Source organism: Pelobates fuscus, chromosome 13 (assembly GCF_036172605.1).
Source record: "Pelobates fuscus isolate aPelFus1 chromosome 13, aPelFus1.pri, whole genome shotgun sequence".
Classification (NCBI taxonomy): Eukaryota; Metazoa; Chordata; class Amphibia; order Anura; family Pelobatidae; genus Pelobates; species Pelobates fuscus.
In genome coordinates, this window is record NC_086329.1 from 5,361,859 (window position 1) to 5,375,720 (window position 13,862).

At 39.8% G+C, this 13,862-nt stretch overlaps 1 protein-coding gene across 10 annotated transcripts in view; it reads left to right on the forward strand.

The window, feature by feature from the left end:
• The window catches only part of TRIM9 (tripartite motif containing 9), a 76,996-nt gene extending 64,506 nt beyond the window's left edge, over positions 1 to 12,490 (forward strand). Inside the window, exons 8-15 of one of the 10 annotated variants that reach the window (XM_063440366.1) lie at positions 232 to 333; positions 1,200 to 1,310; positions 1,698 to 1,733; positions 7,059 to 7,082; positions 8,173 to 8,476; positions 9,025 to 9,207; positions 9,391 to 9,553; positions 10,386 to 12,490. In XM_063440366.1, coding sequence (XP_063296436.1) covers positions 232 to 333; positions 1,200 to 1,310; positions 1,698 to 1,733; positions 7,059 to 7,082; positions 8,173 to 8,476; positions 9,025 to 9,207; positions 9,391 to 9,553; positions 10,386 to 10,451 — 989 coding nt within the window. In that variant the 3' untranslated portion in view covers positions 10,452 to 12,490. The remainder of the gene's footprint in view (positions 1 to 231; positions 334 to 1,199; positions 1,311 to 1,697; positions 1,734 to 7,058; positions 7,083 to 8,172; positions 8,477 to 9,024; positions 9,208 to 9,390; positions 9,554 to 10,385) is intronic. The other 9 variants (XM_063440370.1, XM_063440367.1, XM_063440369.1 and 6 more) reach the window with 9 other exon arrangements.
• Positions 12,491 to 13,862: the final 1,372 nt, after the last annotated feature.

Consider the following 13,862-nt stretch of genomic DNA (forward strand, 5'->3'; position numbering starts at 1 on the left):
CATCTAGGGTGGCAACACATAGCCATACGTATTACATGTGACAATACATGGCGCAGTGACTTATGGGGCTGGCATAGATTTTTTCCAGGGCTGCTTTGTATCCCCAGTCCGGCCCTGCACCCCGGAACATGAATTTCTCGGTATTGTGCAAGTGGTGCTGCCGTAACGACCAAAGTATATACATATGTATGTTTTATTATATATATTTGTTGATGTTTAACTTGGTTCTAGAACTGGGGCAGGACACAGAAGAGAGAATTCAATTCCAGAGAGAAGGGAGGCTACTTAGCTTGTCTGCCACAGATGTCTCGAGAATAATGAGTCCTGTGCCAGGTAGGCTCGGATTTAATATTAAAATACCGTATTACTGAACAGTTTTATATGAGATGTTATCTCGGCAGCTTTTATTTCTGTATTGGTGAATGTAAAGTGTTTCTTAATGTGACAGATTCACTTTTACCCCTTAAGGACACATGACATGTGTGACATGTCATGATTCCCTTTTAATCCAGAAGTTTGGTCCTTAAGGGGTTAATAAGCTGGTCGGACAGCTTACTATTTCAAGGTGACATAATAATAGAGGTGTCCACAAATTCTAGGCTTTTTTGTAACCGTTTTAGAGGTATTTGAGAGACAGTCTTAACACGTCGAAACATTGGCATAGTGTGTAGAGGGATCTTGCCCATGATCCCCTGACAAGTATTTTACCACTGGAAAGGTGATAACATGCAAGGGGGACTGAAAATTGGTCATTCCCGCCTCACTCACGTGTTTACGGAGCCGCCAGTCAGGGAAAGCCATGCAAAACATCCTCCAGAAGAGATCTTGCAATGGCTTTACACAAGTGTGAGAACATTAAAATGATGTGCTTTCTGTTGTTCCAAGAACAAACTGTCCCACCAGATCCAGAGGTCTTGGGAAGTATTGTTTTTTTTTTTACATTTTGCCGAAGATTCTAAATTAATTTTCATACAAGTAAACTTTCTTCCAGAAGTAGTTTTTTTTATAGAATTTCATAGACACTGTGTTCTCAAGAGAGAGACAAAGGGCTGAAAATGTTTTTTTTTTTTTGTTTGGATCACCTAAAATCCATGGACACGTGTGTAGCTTTAACTGTGTCCTTGGTTATTCGCAAGCTGTGAATTTGGATTGCACAGACACACTAACAGTGTTTACATGCATGTCTTTCCTTGCCCCAGGTCCTTATCCTCGAATGTCAACTACACTTGCAGCTCGACTGCAACTCAACTCCATCCCCTCTCCACTCGAATTCCTTCAACACCCAGAACAGGAATCATGTGTTTCCCCAGGTAAAAGCCTTGTTCAAAGCTCGTTACTCCAGGACAAAGCAGAATGCAATGTCTGCTAGCTCCGTGATTCCAGAACAGAATTTTACATATAAATTGTTCACAAACTCTTCCCAGTTAGCCTTTATTATTTGTAACAATTTCTCTTGGTTATAAAATAAATGAGAATAACATTTATTTGAAATTTGAGATGTGTTGCGAACACATAATCTTATGACAAAATAGTAAATTGGTGTTTATATTGCTGTGCCTAGACTTAGAGAGAGACTGAAAGTATTCCCTCATCCGTAGCAGAAATATTGGGGGATATAATGTACTGGGTATTATACAAATATGATAGGTTTATAACCACTGGGAGTTGATCTACTTATTGTATTCTTGTATGTGTAGATACGTGGAGAGAGCACCCATGGGTCTGGGTCAAAGGTAAATTCAACCTCATCCATTTATTCCACAGCAGACAGCACATGGGTTAGGTGTAAACTAAAATAGATTGTGCCTAGATCACATTATAAACATAAATCCATAAAAAAAAGGAATGAAAACCAACCAAAGGGAAGCAGAATTCTTAGCTGATCATACACATGTTCCAGTGGTAAAATACCCCGTTTATAACTTTATCAAAACTTACAAATTATTCAAGGACAGACTGAATCTAAGATAGATTACCATAAAAGGGTATTGTCACATATTCTAACCACCATTTAGTAATAGAGTAATAACAGGAGATTGTCTTCTTCCCATTTACTTCCTTAGAGTCTAATGTGCCAATGGTGTAGATCCAGAATAGATCTCTATGTAATAGAAGATCCCACACTGTTCCTATAGTTTGAGGGCACTGAGTACGTAACTATAACATATAGCGGAGGAGATCGTTACAGTCTTTTATTATATATGGAGGAATCATATGATATAAATTGGCTACTCACATGTTTTAGAGCCACTCCATGCTCAGAAATGACAGCTTGAATAGTGAGCGATAAATGATGCTCCTACCATAGCAGAGAATAGAATCAGCTCAGGTAATCAATATTAAATAACCATAGCTGAAAAATGTATATATAACATGACATGCTGCCGGCTTTTTATTCCTAAAGCTTATGCCAACAACAAATATACATGTCATCCTTAATGCCAGTGCTAGACGGAGAGCATAATGTTAGTAGTTACCTACTGCACTCACATTTTACAGAGCAGAGCCATGTGACATTGAAAGATGCTGGGAATCTCCAGGACCCTTATTATCCATATCAGAGAAGAAGCATAGCCACTACTTTTTTTCTTTATTTGTGACGGAATCAAAGATATTCAATACAATGAAAAATAACTGCTCTTTGATAACATCCTGTACAGACATTATAAATGACTAGTAACAAAGTCAAATTAGTGAACAGAAGTAAATTAAAAATAGAAAGTGAGATGAAGGATGTGATCTGCTCTGGGTACCAGCCTAAAGACAGCCATGGGATCCAGTAATGTAACACCTACAGGAAACATTAAAATACATTGTCTCCAAGCAAGCGCAACACATGGGGGGCCGGCAGCAAGCGCTTACTTACCTTTCCAGCAGTTCCTGCAGCTCCCCTGTCTAAATCTCGCGAGTCCCGCAGCCGTCAGAGCGTTGCCACGAGTTACCATGGCAATGCTCCGCACGGCACGCAGGCCGTGAGATTTACACAGGGGAGCTGCAGGAACTGCTGGAAAGGTAAGTAAGCGCTTGCTGCCGGCTCCCACTGCACACCCATAGCCCCCCTTCCTTGGCCAGGTAACAAGCAGGGAGGAGGGCCAAAAAATTAAAATTAAAAATGCCTTTCTCCCCCCCATTTTACACAAATCACAACCCTTCAGGAACACACACTACACACGCTGTATATAATGTAGTGTGTGTAAATAATGTAGTGTGTGTAGTAGTGTATGTAAATAATGTAGTGTGTGTATATAATGTAGTGTGTGTGTAGTGTGTGTGTGTGTATAATGCAGAGTGTGTAGTGTGTGTAAATAATGTAGTGTGTGTGTGTATATAATGAACACACTACACACTCTGCATCATATACACACACACACACACACTGTATTCATTATATACACACACACTATACAAACACACTGCATTCACTATACACACACTGCATTCACTATACACACACATTATACACACTGCGTTCGCTGTACACACTACATTCACTATACACACACTACACAGTCACTGCATTAACTATACACACTACAGTCACTGCATTAACTATACACACTACAGTCACTGCATTAACTATACACACTACACAGTCACTGCATTCATTATATACACACTACACAAACACACACAGCTCCCCTGTCTAAACACACTGCATCCACTACACGTGGCATGTATATTTTGTGCATTTACCTTTAGAAATAGTTTATTTTTTCAAAATGGTAAATGCACAGAATATCGTCAAGTTATCGGCTATCGGCCTGAAAGTTCACAGATTATCGGTATCGGCTCTAAAAAATCAATATTCGTCGATCCCTACTTTTAACCTTTCCTGGTAAGTTTTATCCTGCAATCCATGAACCAGTTTAGTAGCCCTTCTCTGAACTCTCTCTAAGGTATCAATATCCTTCTGAAGATACGGTCTCCAGTACTGCGTACAATACTCCAAGTGAGGTCTCACCAGTGTTCTGTACAATGGCATGAGCACGTCCCTCTTTCTACTGCTAATACCTGCTAAATGTATTGAATCATGTGGAAAACATGAAATCACCATCTCCATGCGCACGTTTATGTTTGTTTCTACTCTTTCGCTGACATGTCTGCATTCACGCAGAGATGGGGTCTGACAAGCAGCTCTCACACCTTGAAATCTCACTATTTAGGGATTTCCTGTTCAGAATATTGATACATTCCATTCTGGCGGCTTCCGGACCCTTCTGGTTAGAACTGATTTGAAGTAAGCATAACCTTTGGCGTGTCCGCTGTGGACTGCTTTTCCCATTAAATCCTAGCTAGATGAATCTAGGATATAGGAATGTGCTCTTGGCCCGTTGAGTTTTTGACACCTGTATACCACGTTAGTTATTACAAATACAGTAACATGGTTGGATTGGGAATGGGAGGACATTACCAGCCCGTGGGGGCTCCTACTCTTGTGCAAGGGATTCACTAGAGAATATTATTGGACATTTCCCACAATACTTTAAACGAGAGCAATGCACCTGATCCTTTTCCCACAATACTTTAAACGAGAGCAATGCACCTGATCCTTTTCCCACAATACTTTAAACGAGAGCCAAATAAGCGGAACAATGACATTTTAGAGTAAGTTGAACAGACAAAGCCTTGGTCAAACAATCAGCCATTCAGGACAGAGCTAAACACAGCCCATCCAGTTTAGAGAAGACAGAAATTCCCTGGAGGTCCTGTAACTCTGTATTACAACCTGTGCATGTTTGTGGAAGTCCCAGGCGTGGTGAGGGAACCCAACGCATTCTGGGAATCTGACTCTCATGTAACAGATGATTCAATAGAAAGGGTTTTCCTTTTTATTATTTTATATTAGACACCGAAACATAATGATCTTTTTTTATAAAATTCACAATGCCGGACTGTTTTATCAGCACAAAGCCTCGTATTTTACTGGGAGCAATCCCTACTATTAAATCAATGTGGGTTGTGAATTGGACCCTAAGCAGCCTATAAATTCTAGTATCCCTTATTGTTATTATTATGGATCCCTGTTAACCAAATCACCAGTATTTAAAGTGAAACCAATATTAACCTCTCTCATGTGTAAGGTGTACCTAGTGCAAACATAAAAGACCTCTCTGACAGTCTGCCAGGATAACTGATGACACGCTCGATATTCTCTGACACGCTCGGTCTGATGTGCTTCTGAATTTAGACCCTTAGCCGTTTCCATGGTAGCAGAAAGCGATGGAGAGAGATACAGAATATAGATTTGTCAGATGGAATGATAATTTTGGTTCTGTAATAATTCCCCAGATCTTTAAAATAAGGAGTTAGTGTGAGACTTGTGATCCCTATTACAGACAGAGTGTATTATTTTTATAGTTTATTACTAAAGTTTGTAGAGAATCGGTAATCGTGGGGTGCAGAATGTATCTACTGCGAGAGAATGCAACGTATGATGAGTCAGGATTTCACAAATCCAATCCAGCTCGGAACTCCGTAATCTAACGAGTTAACCAAAAGCTTACAAAACAATATCACATTTGTATTCGCCAGTTATACGTGTCAAGAAAAGATCTCTTGCGCAAATAAAATCTACTTCCGTTCCTCAAAAAAGCAGTCACGCCCTAATGGGAATGTAGAGAGTCTGTGTTTGCATCCACGTAGAATATCTGATTATTAGGAATCTTCATTATACTGAGAATGACCAATCGTGGGGAAAATAGCTGAATTGCAGAAATTCTTCAAGTCAGCTTTTTTGATCTAAATGTTGTCATTTCATGTTTAATTCTTGGTTTACCGGAGGGATCTCAAGCTCTGGCCCCCTAGATGTGATTGCGTACAACTCCCAGAATTCATTATATGGAATAGATGTGCAGAGGATCATGGGAGTTGTAGTTTTGAATGATCTGAATTGCTGTGAGATCTGATAATACGATAATATTTAACTCACTCCTAGACAATCCCAAGTGTTTCCACAATCAGCATGCAATCAATTAACCTGCTGATTAGAAAGCACTCATTACGCTAGTTTCCATGGCGACTGCAGGTCCTTAAATCGTTAGTAGAGTTCTTTATACGTGTTTACAATATGTCTCTTTAGGCAAATCAGCTTGTTGAGGTGCTTTAGGAGATAGTGTCCCTGCAGCCTTATATCAAGAGAAATCGCCATTTTAAAGCCCCTCTGGGTAACACCCCGGCTGTCAGACAGCCATGAGGGCACCCTTCTCACTGTCCTGGAGTGCTTTCTTCAGGTAGTGAGGGCTTCTCTCAGAAGAGTATTGGTATCACTGTGTCTATAAACATCGCCTGCACAGCACACCCATCATCCCAATGTGATGGAGGATGCTATTGGATAGTGTAGTTGCAGGCTCACAAGGCTACGCTCCATAATATAAAAAATTAAAATAAAAAATGAAGTTAGCTGCAGCACTGCACAGTATGCCGATGGAGATAGTGGACACGGCAACGTTTCAACACACTCGGGGTCTTTGGCTGCAGACTGCAGAAAGTACGTACTTTCTCCTGATTTATAGATAAGTACCCACTGTTAAATTAAAGGAACCCTCTATTGGGAGAGAAATGGATTTGGATTTTTCCCTTTATCACCGGAGTTTGATATACATCTATAGAGAGATTGCTCCAAAGCTCTTCCAGAAAAATATTCTTAAACTCGACTGATGGCTGCACTTCTACGTGATATCAAACAACAGATTATAAAACTTGAAAAATATGAAACCTCTTTTTCTGACTCTTTTCCAGTTTATTCAATAACTATCTGCTAGCGGTTTTCCACCACGGGAAATAAAATATTACAGTTCTTTATCCCCTCGTAATCTTTTATTCTGTCTTTACATGTTGTCTAAATCAGGAATTTAAAAAGAAAACGCGGATACATTAAAATGCCTATTTGATAGTTTCTTTTCTGTAAAAGAAAAATGTCCACATTGTTGAAAGTGGTCTTCTCGGAGAGGCCGACTCCTAGCAAGTTACATTTTAGAGAGAAGGCAGGTTTTTTAGGATTATTCCGTCGTACCAATTCACTGTTTTTCCCCCCACGCTATGCACTGGATGTCTAACAGTTGATATAAAGAAACTGGTGGCAGGTACGGATCCTATTTAGATTTTAATGCATGTGAAAGAAATGGTTAAAATGCCTTGTGTGTTGCTCTCAGCATTAATACATTAAAATTATCATTGACTGCTGTTTGTTTGGCTGATACTCATTGCATGGCAGCTTAAATGGTTAAACAGGTTAAACAGTACAATGATTGGAAATCCTAAAACATGTTTAACCATGGACTGCTATGTAACTCACATCACACCTATCTGCAACTTAGTATTTAGTAGAGAAATTTCTGGTCTATGTTTTCCTCCTGAAATTTAAGAGAAGGACACTTTCATTTACAGGTTGTGGCCAGGGGTAGACTTATTCTAAAAGCAAATACACCAAAAAAATGTTTCATCAATTATATATGATAGAATGCTACAAATAACAAAGCATTCATTTTAAAAAAATGAGGCAAAACTTGCTTTAGCACCGTTTCATTTTTAAATAAATCCTAGCGGAAATACTAACGCCGTCTCAACATGATTTGCCAACATGCTTTGGGGATAGATTCTACGTACACTCTCAAAAGATCGACTGTATCCAACAGGTTCCTGGCAACGCCTAAATGTCTTACCATATTGTCAATGCCAAACATGGAGTTTAGTTTTGTAAATGGTGAATTGCATTGTCAAAATTATAGGTAAAAACAAATAAATAATTTTTTCCTTTTCATCTGATCTCTTTCGGTTGAAATGTCACGACTCGGTTGACATTTAACCACCCTTCATGGTTTTGTGAATAGGTTGCTGTTGGTTGGAGAGTCTAACAGAGAATAACGAAGTGGTATATTAAGGAATGCATTTGGGAAATGATGTGTAGAACTACATAGAGGCACCGCACACCTCTACACAAACCCTCACTCTTTTGGTCACTGCCAATAAACTTGTGTTAGGAATTTTGAGCCATATATGGAGCATCTTTTGACGTTTTATTATTTTTCTGATTTCTTTTTAAGTCTAATGAGCATGGCTAAATCATCCTCCAAGCTTAAAGTGAATTTCTTGTTTACATTATATGTCTTTCCTATGCTGGTTGCTTCACAGTCACACTGATATCTAAAACCATTTCAAATTTCTGTTCTTTAGTTGCCTGGTTCGCCTTTGATCCCAGCTCAGCGCACTCAGACATTATCTTCTCCAATGACAATCTGACCGTCACATGCAACAGCTATGATGACAGGGTAGTGCTCGGAAAAACAGGCTTCTCTAAGGGGCTTCACTACTGGGAGCTGACCATCGACCGGTATGATAATCACCCAGACCCAGCCTTTGGCGTGGCCCGTATTGAGGTGTTGAAAGATGTCATGCTGGGAAAAGACGACAAGGCTTGGGCGATGTATGTGGACAATAACCGCAGCTGGTTCATGCATAACAATTCCCACACCAACAGGTATTACCTTCATGTTTTAAGAGTATTATTGTCTGTACACGAACGTGGCACACATTGAGGTTCTTAAAGGGATACTATAATGCATACAATTAATTGTCCCTTATTTACTGTTGTGGTTTCAGAATTCTGTCCTTTGACATTTAATATACAATAATTTGACTGTAGCATTCCCTAGAATCGCTTGAGTTCCATGACACTTAACTCCATTATTCATGTAAGAATGCCAAATTAAATACATTTCTTCAGAATTTGCCACAGGCTACAACATACTTAGGCTAATCCTTGATGGATAATGACTGACTTGGAGCTAAGATGGAGTCGCCCAGTGTAGAGGTAGAAAGTCTCGGACAGATCATGGACATCTGTAAAAGCTCAGCCATAAAGTATCATAAAACTTGAAAAAAAAATAAAGTTGAAATCATTTAGCATAAAGTCACAAAAACTGTACTTTTTAAAATCTCAGCACACTAATAAAAAAAAACAAAAAAAACCTCTTGCACGGCAATCAAAAAATACAAACAAAAAACATGTTTTCTTCTCCGTGATAGTGTTCCTTTAATGATCGGTGAAAGCAGTTCTGACAGCTGCCACCCGGGAACACAACGATCTAGGAAGAATCCAAAGGCTCTGTCAGTAGGAAGCCTGAGACTTCATTCTGCATCTTTCAAATCCAACTTTTCTAAAACCATCATCGCCCGATACCCATCAATGGATTTCATCCCATTTAGAGGGTGGGTTGAAAGAACATGCATGATGAACCCACAGCCTGGCACAGTGTTGTAGTGACAGTATTGAGTATTGTCCAGCTGTCCTTAATGTGTTAGGACCATCTTTGGAAGGGGACCTTCTAATAAGATATTGACTGAATCATGTGACATCCTTTCATTAACATTTAACATGACTTTTGCTAACAGGACTGAAGGTGGAATCACGAAGGGAGCGACCGTTGGGGTTCTGCTGGACTTTAACAGAAGAACTTTGACATTCTCCATCAATGAAGAACAGCAGGGACCAGTTGCATTTGAAAACATGGAGGGATTATTCTTTCCTGCCGTGAGCTTGAATAGAAATGTTCAGGTACTGACGCATTTCACATAACATTTCAAGATTTCTAAAAATGGAGCAATCACCTTGGAAACTGCTCTGTTTCTGTGATGACTGACATTACTAAAATCATCATCATCATCGCTCAATTACTTATCAATAATGGCATAGGCCATTAGAAATTATGCAATAAATGCACCAGACTACTTTAAATCCAAGTTTATAGAAATTTATAATAATCAAATAGTTTATGGAATCATTTCAAGAATAAAAATTTTGAATCCTTAAATGACCAATTCTAATTGCGCAGTAGATTAGTGTATAAATATAAATAAAAAAATTAATTTGTAACTAGAATAGTATAAATCGTTGATGTAAGTTTGTAAGTAAGCAGTCCTTAAATTTTAATGAATTCTTAAAACCAAGGCTTGAAATGTCTTGTGGAGGAGGGATGTTTCGGAGCACAACACAGGGCTTCTTTGCAGGCTGAATTAGCAACCTGCAAATCCCTGTTTGTATCTGTGGTTGGTATGAGCTAAGTACGTTTTTTATTTCCCCACTGTGTGTGGACAATAAGTCCAAATACAGACATTATTTGTATCATTTAATTGCATTTTTTTAGTAAGCTGCTTACAGTAGGTACATCCACATTTATACCAATACTTTATTATAAAATAAAAATAGTAATGTATTAGTCTTTAACACTTTTTATTTAGCAATTAAAAAAAAAATTTTAAAGTATTTTTAAAATGCAAAACGCGTCAGTGGAGGTAAGTCGAAACTTGGATATGGAGTGGTTTTTTGTTTGGAAGCGGGAGGTGGAAATGGGTGTCCATATAACTCACTGGATTTTCCTTTGTTTTAGGTAACACTTCATACTGGTTTGCCGATTCCAGAGTTCTATAGCTCCAGAGCGTCTATACAGCCTTAAAACAGGCAGTGGGGTGGGAACATACTTTTCTCTGCCACCCTTTACCTTGAACCCTCATAAGCAGCAAACAAGCATTTAACCATTTGAAAGCCAGAAAAATGAAAACAAAATGGCAACTTGGACATCGGATATCCAGAAGGATATAAGGATACGGGGAAGTAGTAGCAGGTCTCTGCGTACAGAGCAACGTGTTCTTTCAATGTGAATTTATGCTTTAGTGTATTTCTCCCCTGACCTACAGATTATTCTAGATAGCCTGAATTGTTAGGTCTGGTTTATTTTTGGTTGTGCGATACATTATTATTATTATACATATTTTTTTTTTAATGTACAGAAATACATGCTGTTGTCATTGAAAACAAACAAAAAATATATGTTGATTCAGTGGAGTGCCAGAGAGACTTGGAATTAGTTTTTTTTTTTAAAGAAACTACAAAGCAGGATGCTAATGTTACCAGCAAGAAGATACGTCCACACCTCAGACGTGAATCAAGAACAGGTTGTAATTGTCAGGGTTTGACTAAATGTGAAATGCCAGTGTTGCACACAAATGGTTGTTTCCTGATATTTTGTTACAATTAATAATAGGACATTCATTGCTCTTATCATAATATCCATCAGATCCACTGAATTATGGGAAGAAACTCTTGTGTCTGTACTCTAATCCTCGATGGACAATGACTGACTTGGAGCCAAGATGGAGGCGCCCAGTTGTAGGCTAAAGGAGTGCAGTTTTCTACATTTTGAATTACATTTTTTACACATTTGTTTCATGTAGGGATAAGTAATCATAACATTAAATAACCTGGGAAGGGACAGTCCCCCTTTAAAGGGACAGTACTGCCCAGCATGAGCTCATATAGTATGTTCTGTTTAAAGGGACAGTAATTCTGTCCGTGTCAGTGCTGGTTATATTATTCAGGGAGTGACATTTCATAGCTTTGAATAATAGTCATCAATCTATCAGAATTCACAAAATCATAGTTTACAGCAATCCAGCTGCCATTGGAACCATCTACAGCAGTGAAAATCCCAATAATTCTTATCTAAATTTACAAAACCGTTGACATCTCCACATTGAGAATTATACAATTAAAGTGACGCTTGAGCCTTAACTCCACTCCCTTTGATTCCACGAAGGTCCGTGCCTGTAGGTGCCTCCATTACATTCCGCTGTATCATTGTTTAGTGAATGGAAGGAAGCGGCGGTCATTACATAACCAGCAATACGGAAGAATTTGTAACAACGCAGAAAACAAATTGAAAAGATGTCACATCAGTATTTCAGAGATAGATGAATGAATGTAAATAGGTGATTTTGCCGTTTGTGTTAAATATACATTATATAGAAAGACGACCGTTGCTAATTTATTTTAACGGGTGCTATTGTGTCCACTTTACTGTATATCCATTAGCTAATCTTAGCTACAGAAGAACTCTGTTGCCGGACAACGCTGACGCGGTTTATTTTCCAGAAGAGACCCGATGGCTGGGCCACTGAGGGTTTAATGACACCCCTCTTAGGAATCCTCTATACCCTAACAAAGCTTTTAGAATCCTAGTGACTTGTATCATGTATTCCCAATTGTACGTGTAGCTATCGCTCCCCACAGCCTCTGTATGAAGGAAGAGAAATTATGTTTGCCGTTCCAATAAATACATTTTATGAATGATTCTAGGCGTTGTATAGCGTTTCATTCATATAGCAACCAGATTATTATAATTTTGTTTTATAGCAAAACCTGCTAAACGCAGTTCTGCAAGGTTTTATTTAAAGGAGCACTATAGGGTCAGGAACACAAACATGTATTCCTGACCCTATAGGGTCAAAACCACCATCTAGCCACCCTGGTCCCCTCATGCCTCCATAAATATAGTAAAATCGTACTTGTATTCAAGCCTGAAGCTGTAACTCTGCATGCTGTTTGCCTCAGAAAAGCAGTCTTCTGACATCAGAAGTGGTAGCCTGATCCAATCACATTGCTTCCCCATAGGATTGGCTGAGACTGACAAAGAGGCAGAGCCAGCACAATTCAAACCCAGCCCTGGCCAATCAGTATCTCCTCAGAGAGATGAATTGAATCAATGAATCTCTATGAGGAAAGTTCAGTGTCTGCATGCAGAGGGAGGAGATACTGAATGTTTGGATGCATTTTAGGCAGCCATGACCCAGGAAGGATCTCTAACAGCCATCTGAGGAGTGGCCAGTGAAGTTATCACTAGGCTGTAATGTAAACACTGCATTTTCTCTGAAAAGACCGTGTTTACAGCAAAAAGCCTGAAGGGAATGATTCTACTCACCAGAACAAATTCAGTAATAGTTGTTCTGGTGACTATAGTGTCCCTTTAAGTAAAGAAAAAACTTTGCTAAAAAGCCATCAATGAGACGGTCCTGAGAATGTATGCAGGGTGGTAACAACACGGCAAAGTAACGGTGGGGGTGGGGGGGTCGGAGAGTTCATAGGAGCTACATCTTGAGGATTTAACTTACAGATATCAATTTTAAAAATATGTATATTTTGGGGGGGGGCGTGGCCAACAGAGATCTATCTGTTGGGCTCTGTAAAGGCCTAACACAAAATAGACACGAGCCGCATTTATCCCAGTTTTTGGAGCCAGACAACTAACCCCCTTCACATCCAGAAGTCATGGGACGAAAAAACAAAAAGAATAACCGCCCAGAAGCTCCCCGTCTGCCGGACATACAGCTTTCTTTTGAGAGCGCAACATCTCAGCAGCGACCAGAGATGGCGCCTGAGGCCCAGTGCGACTCCAAGGCCTCACAAGAGGATGAGGAAGCTCTTCTTACTTCCCCACAATCCGGAGACACATTTCCCACATGAGAGTCGGAGGAAGACTCGTTCCCATCAACGAAAGGGGACATAAAGAAACTCCTCACGGAGCTGCGGCAGGTTTGGAAAGAGGACCTCCAGGTGGTCCAGACTGAAATAGGGGTAGTCCACCAGAAAGTGCAGGAGATAGAGGCAGGAGAAACCTCCAGAGACAAAAAAATCCAAAAGACACCTACAGACCGATTGAAGGCCTTACCGCTCAGGTGTAAAGGTTGAACCACACTGTCACCACACTGGAGATGCGTCAAAATCTAAGTCTCAGAGGAGTCCCATAGACGGTGGGAGGAGAGGTACTCCTGCAATATGTCCACAACCTCCTATCCTCTGTAGGCCTTAAGAGAGACCTTGACCCTCCCCAGATCACCTCGGCATTTTGTGTATGTAAGCCAGCTTCGGCGCCCGAAAGAGTACCCAGAGATACTATTGCCATAGCCCGAGACATAGCAGTGAGGACTGCGATCATGACCTGTTTGCGGGCACTGGGGTCGATACACCACGGGGGGTCACACAGTGACTATATATGCCGATCTCCCATTTACAGTTCTCACAGAAAAACAGA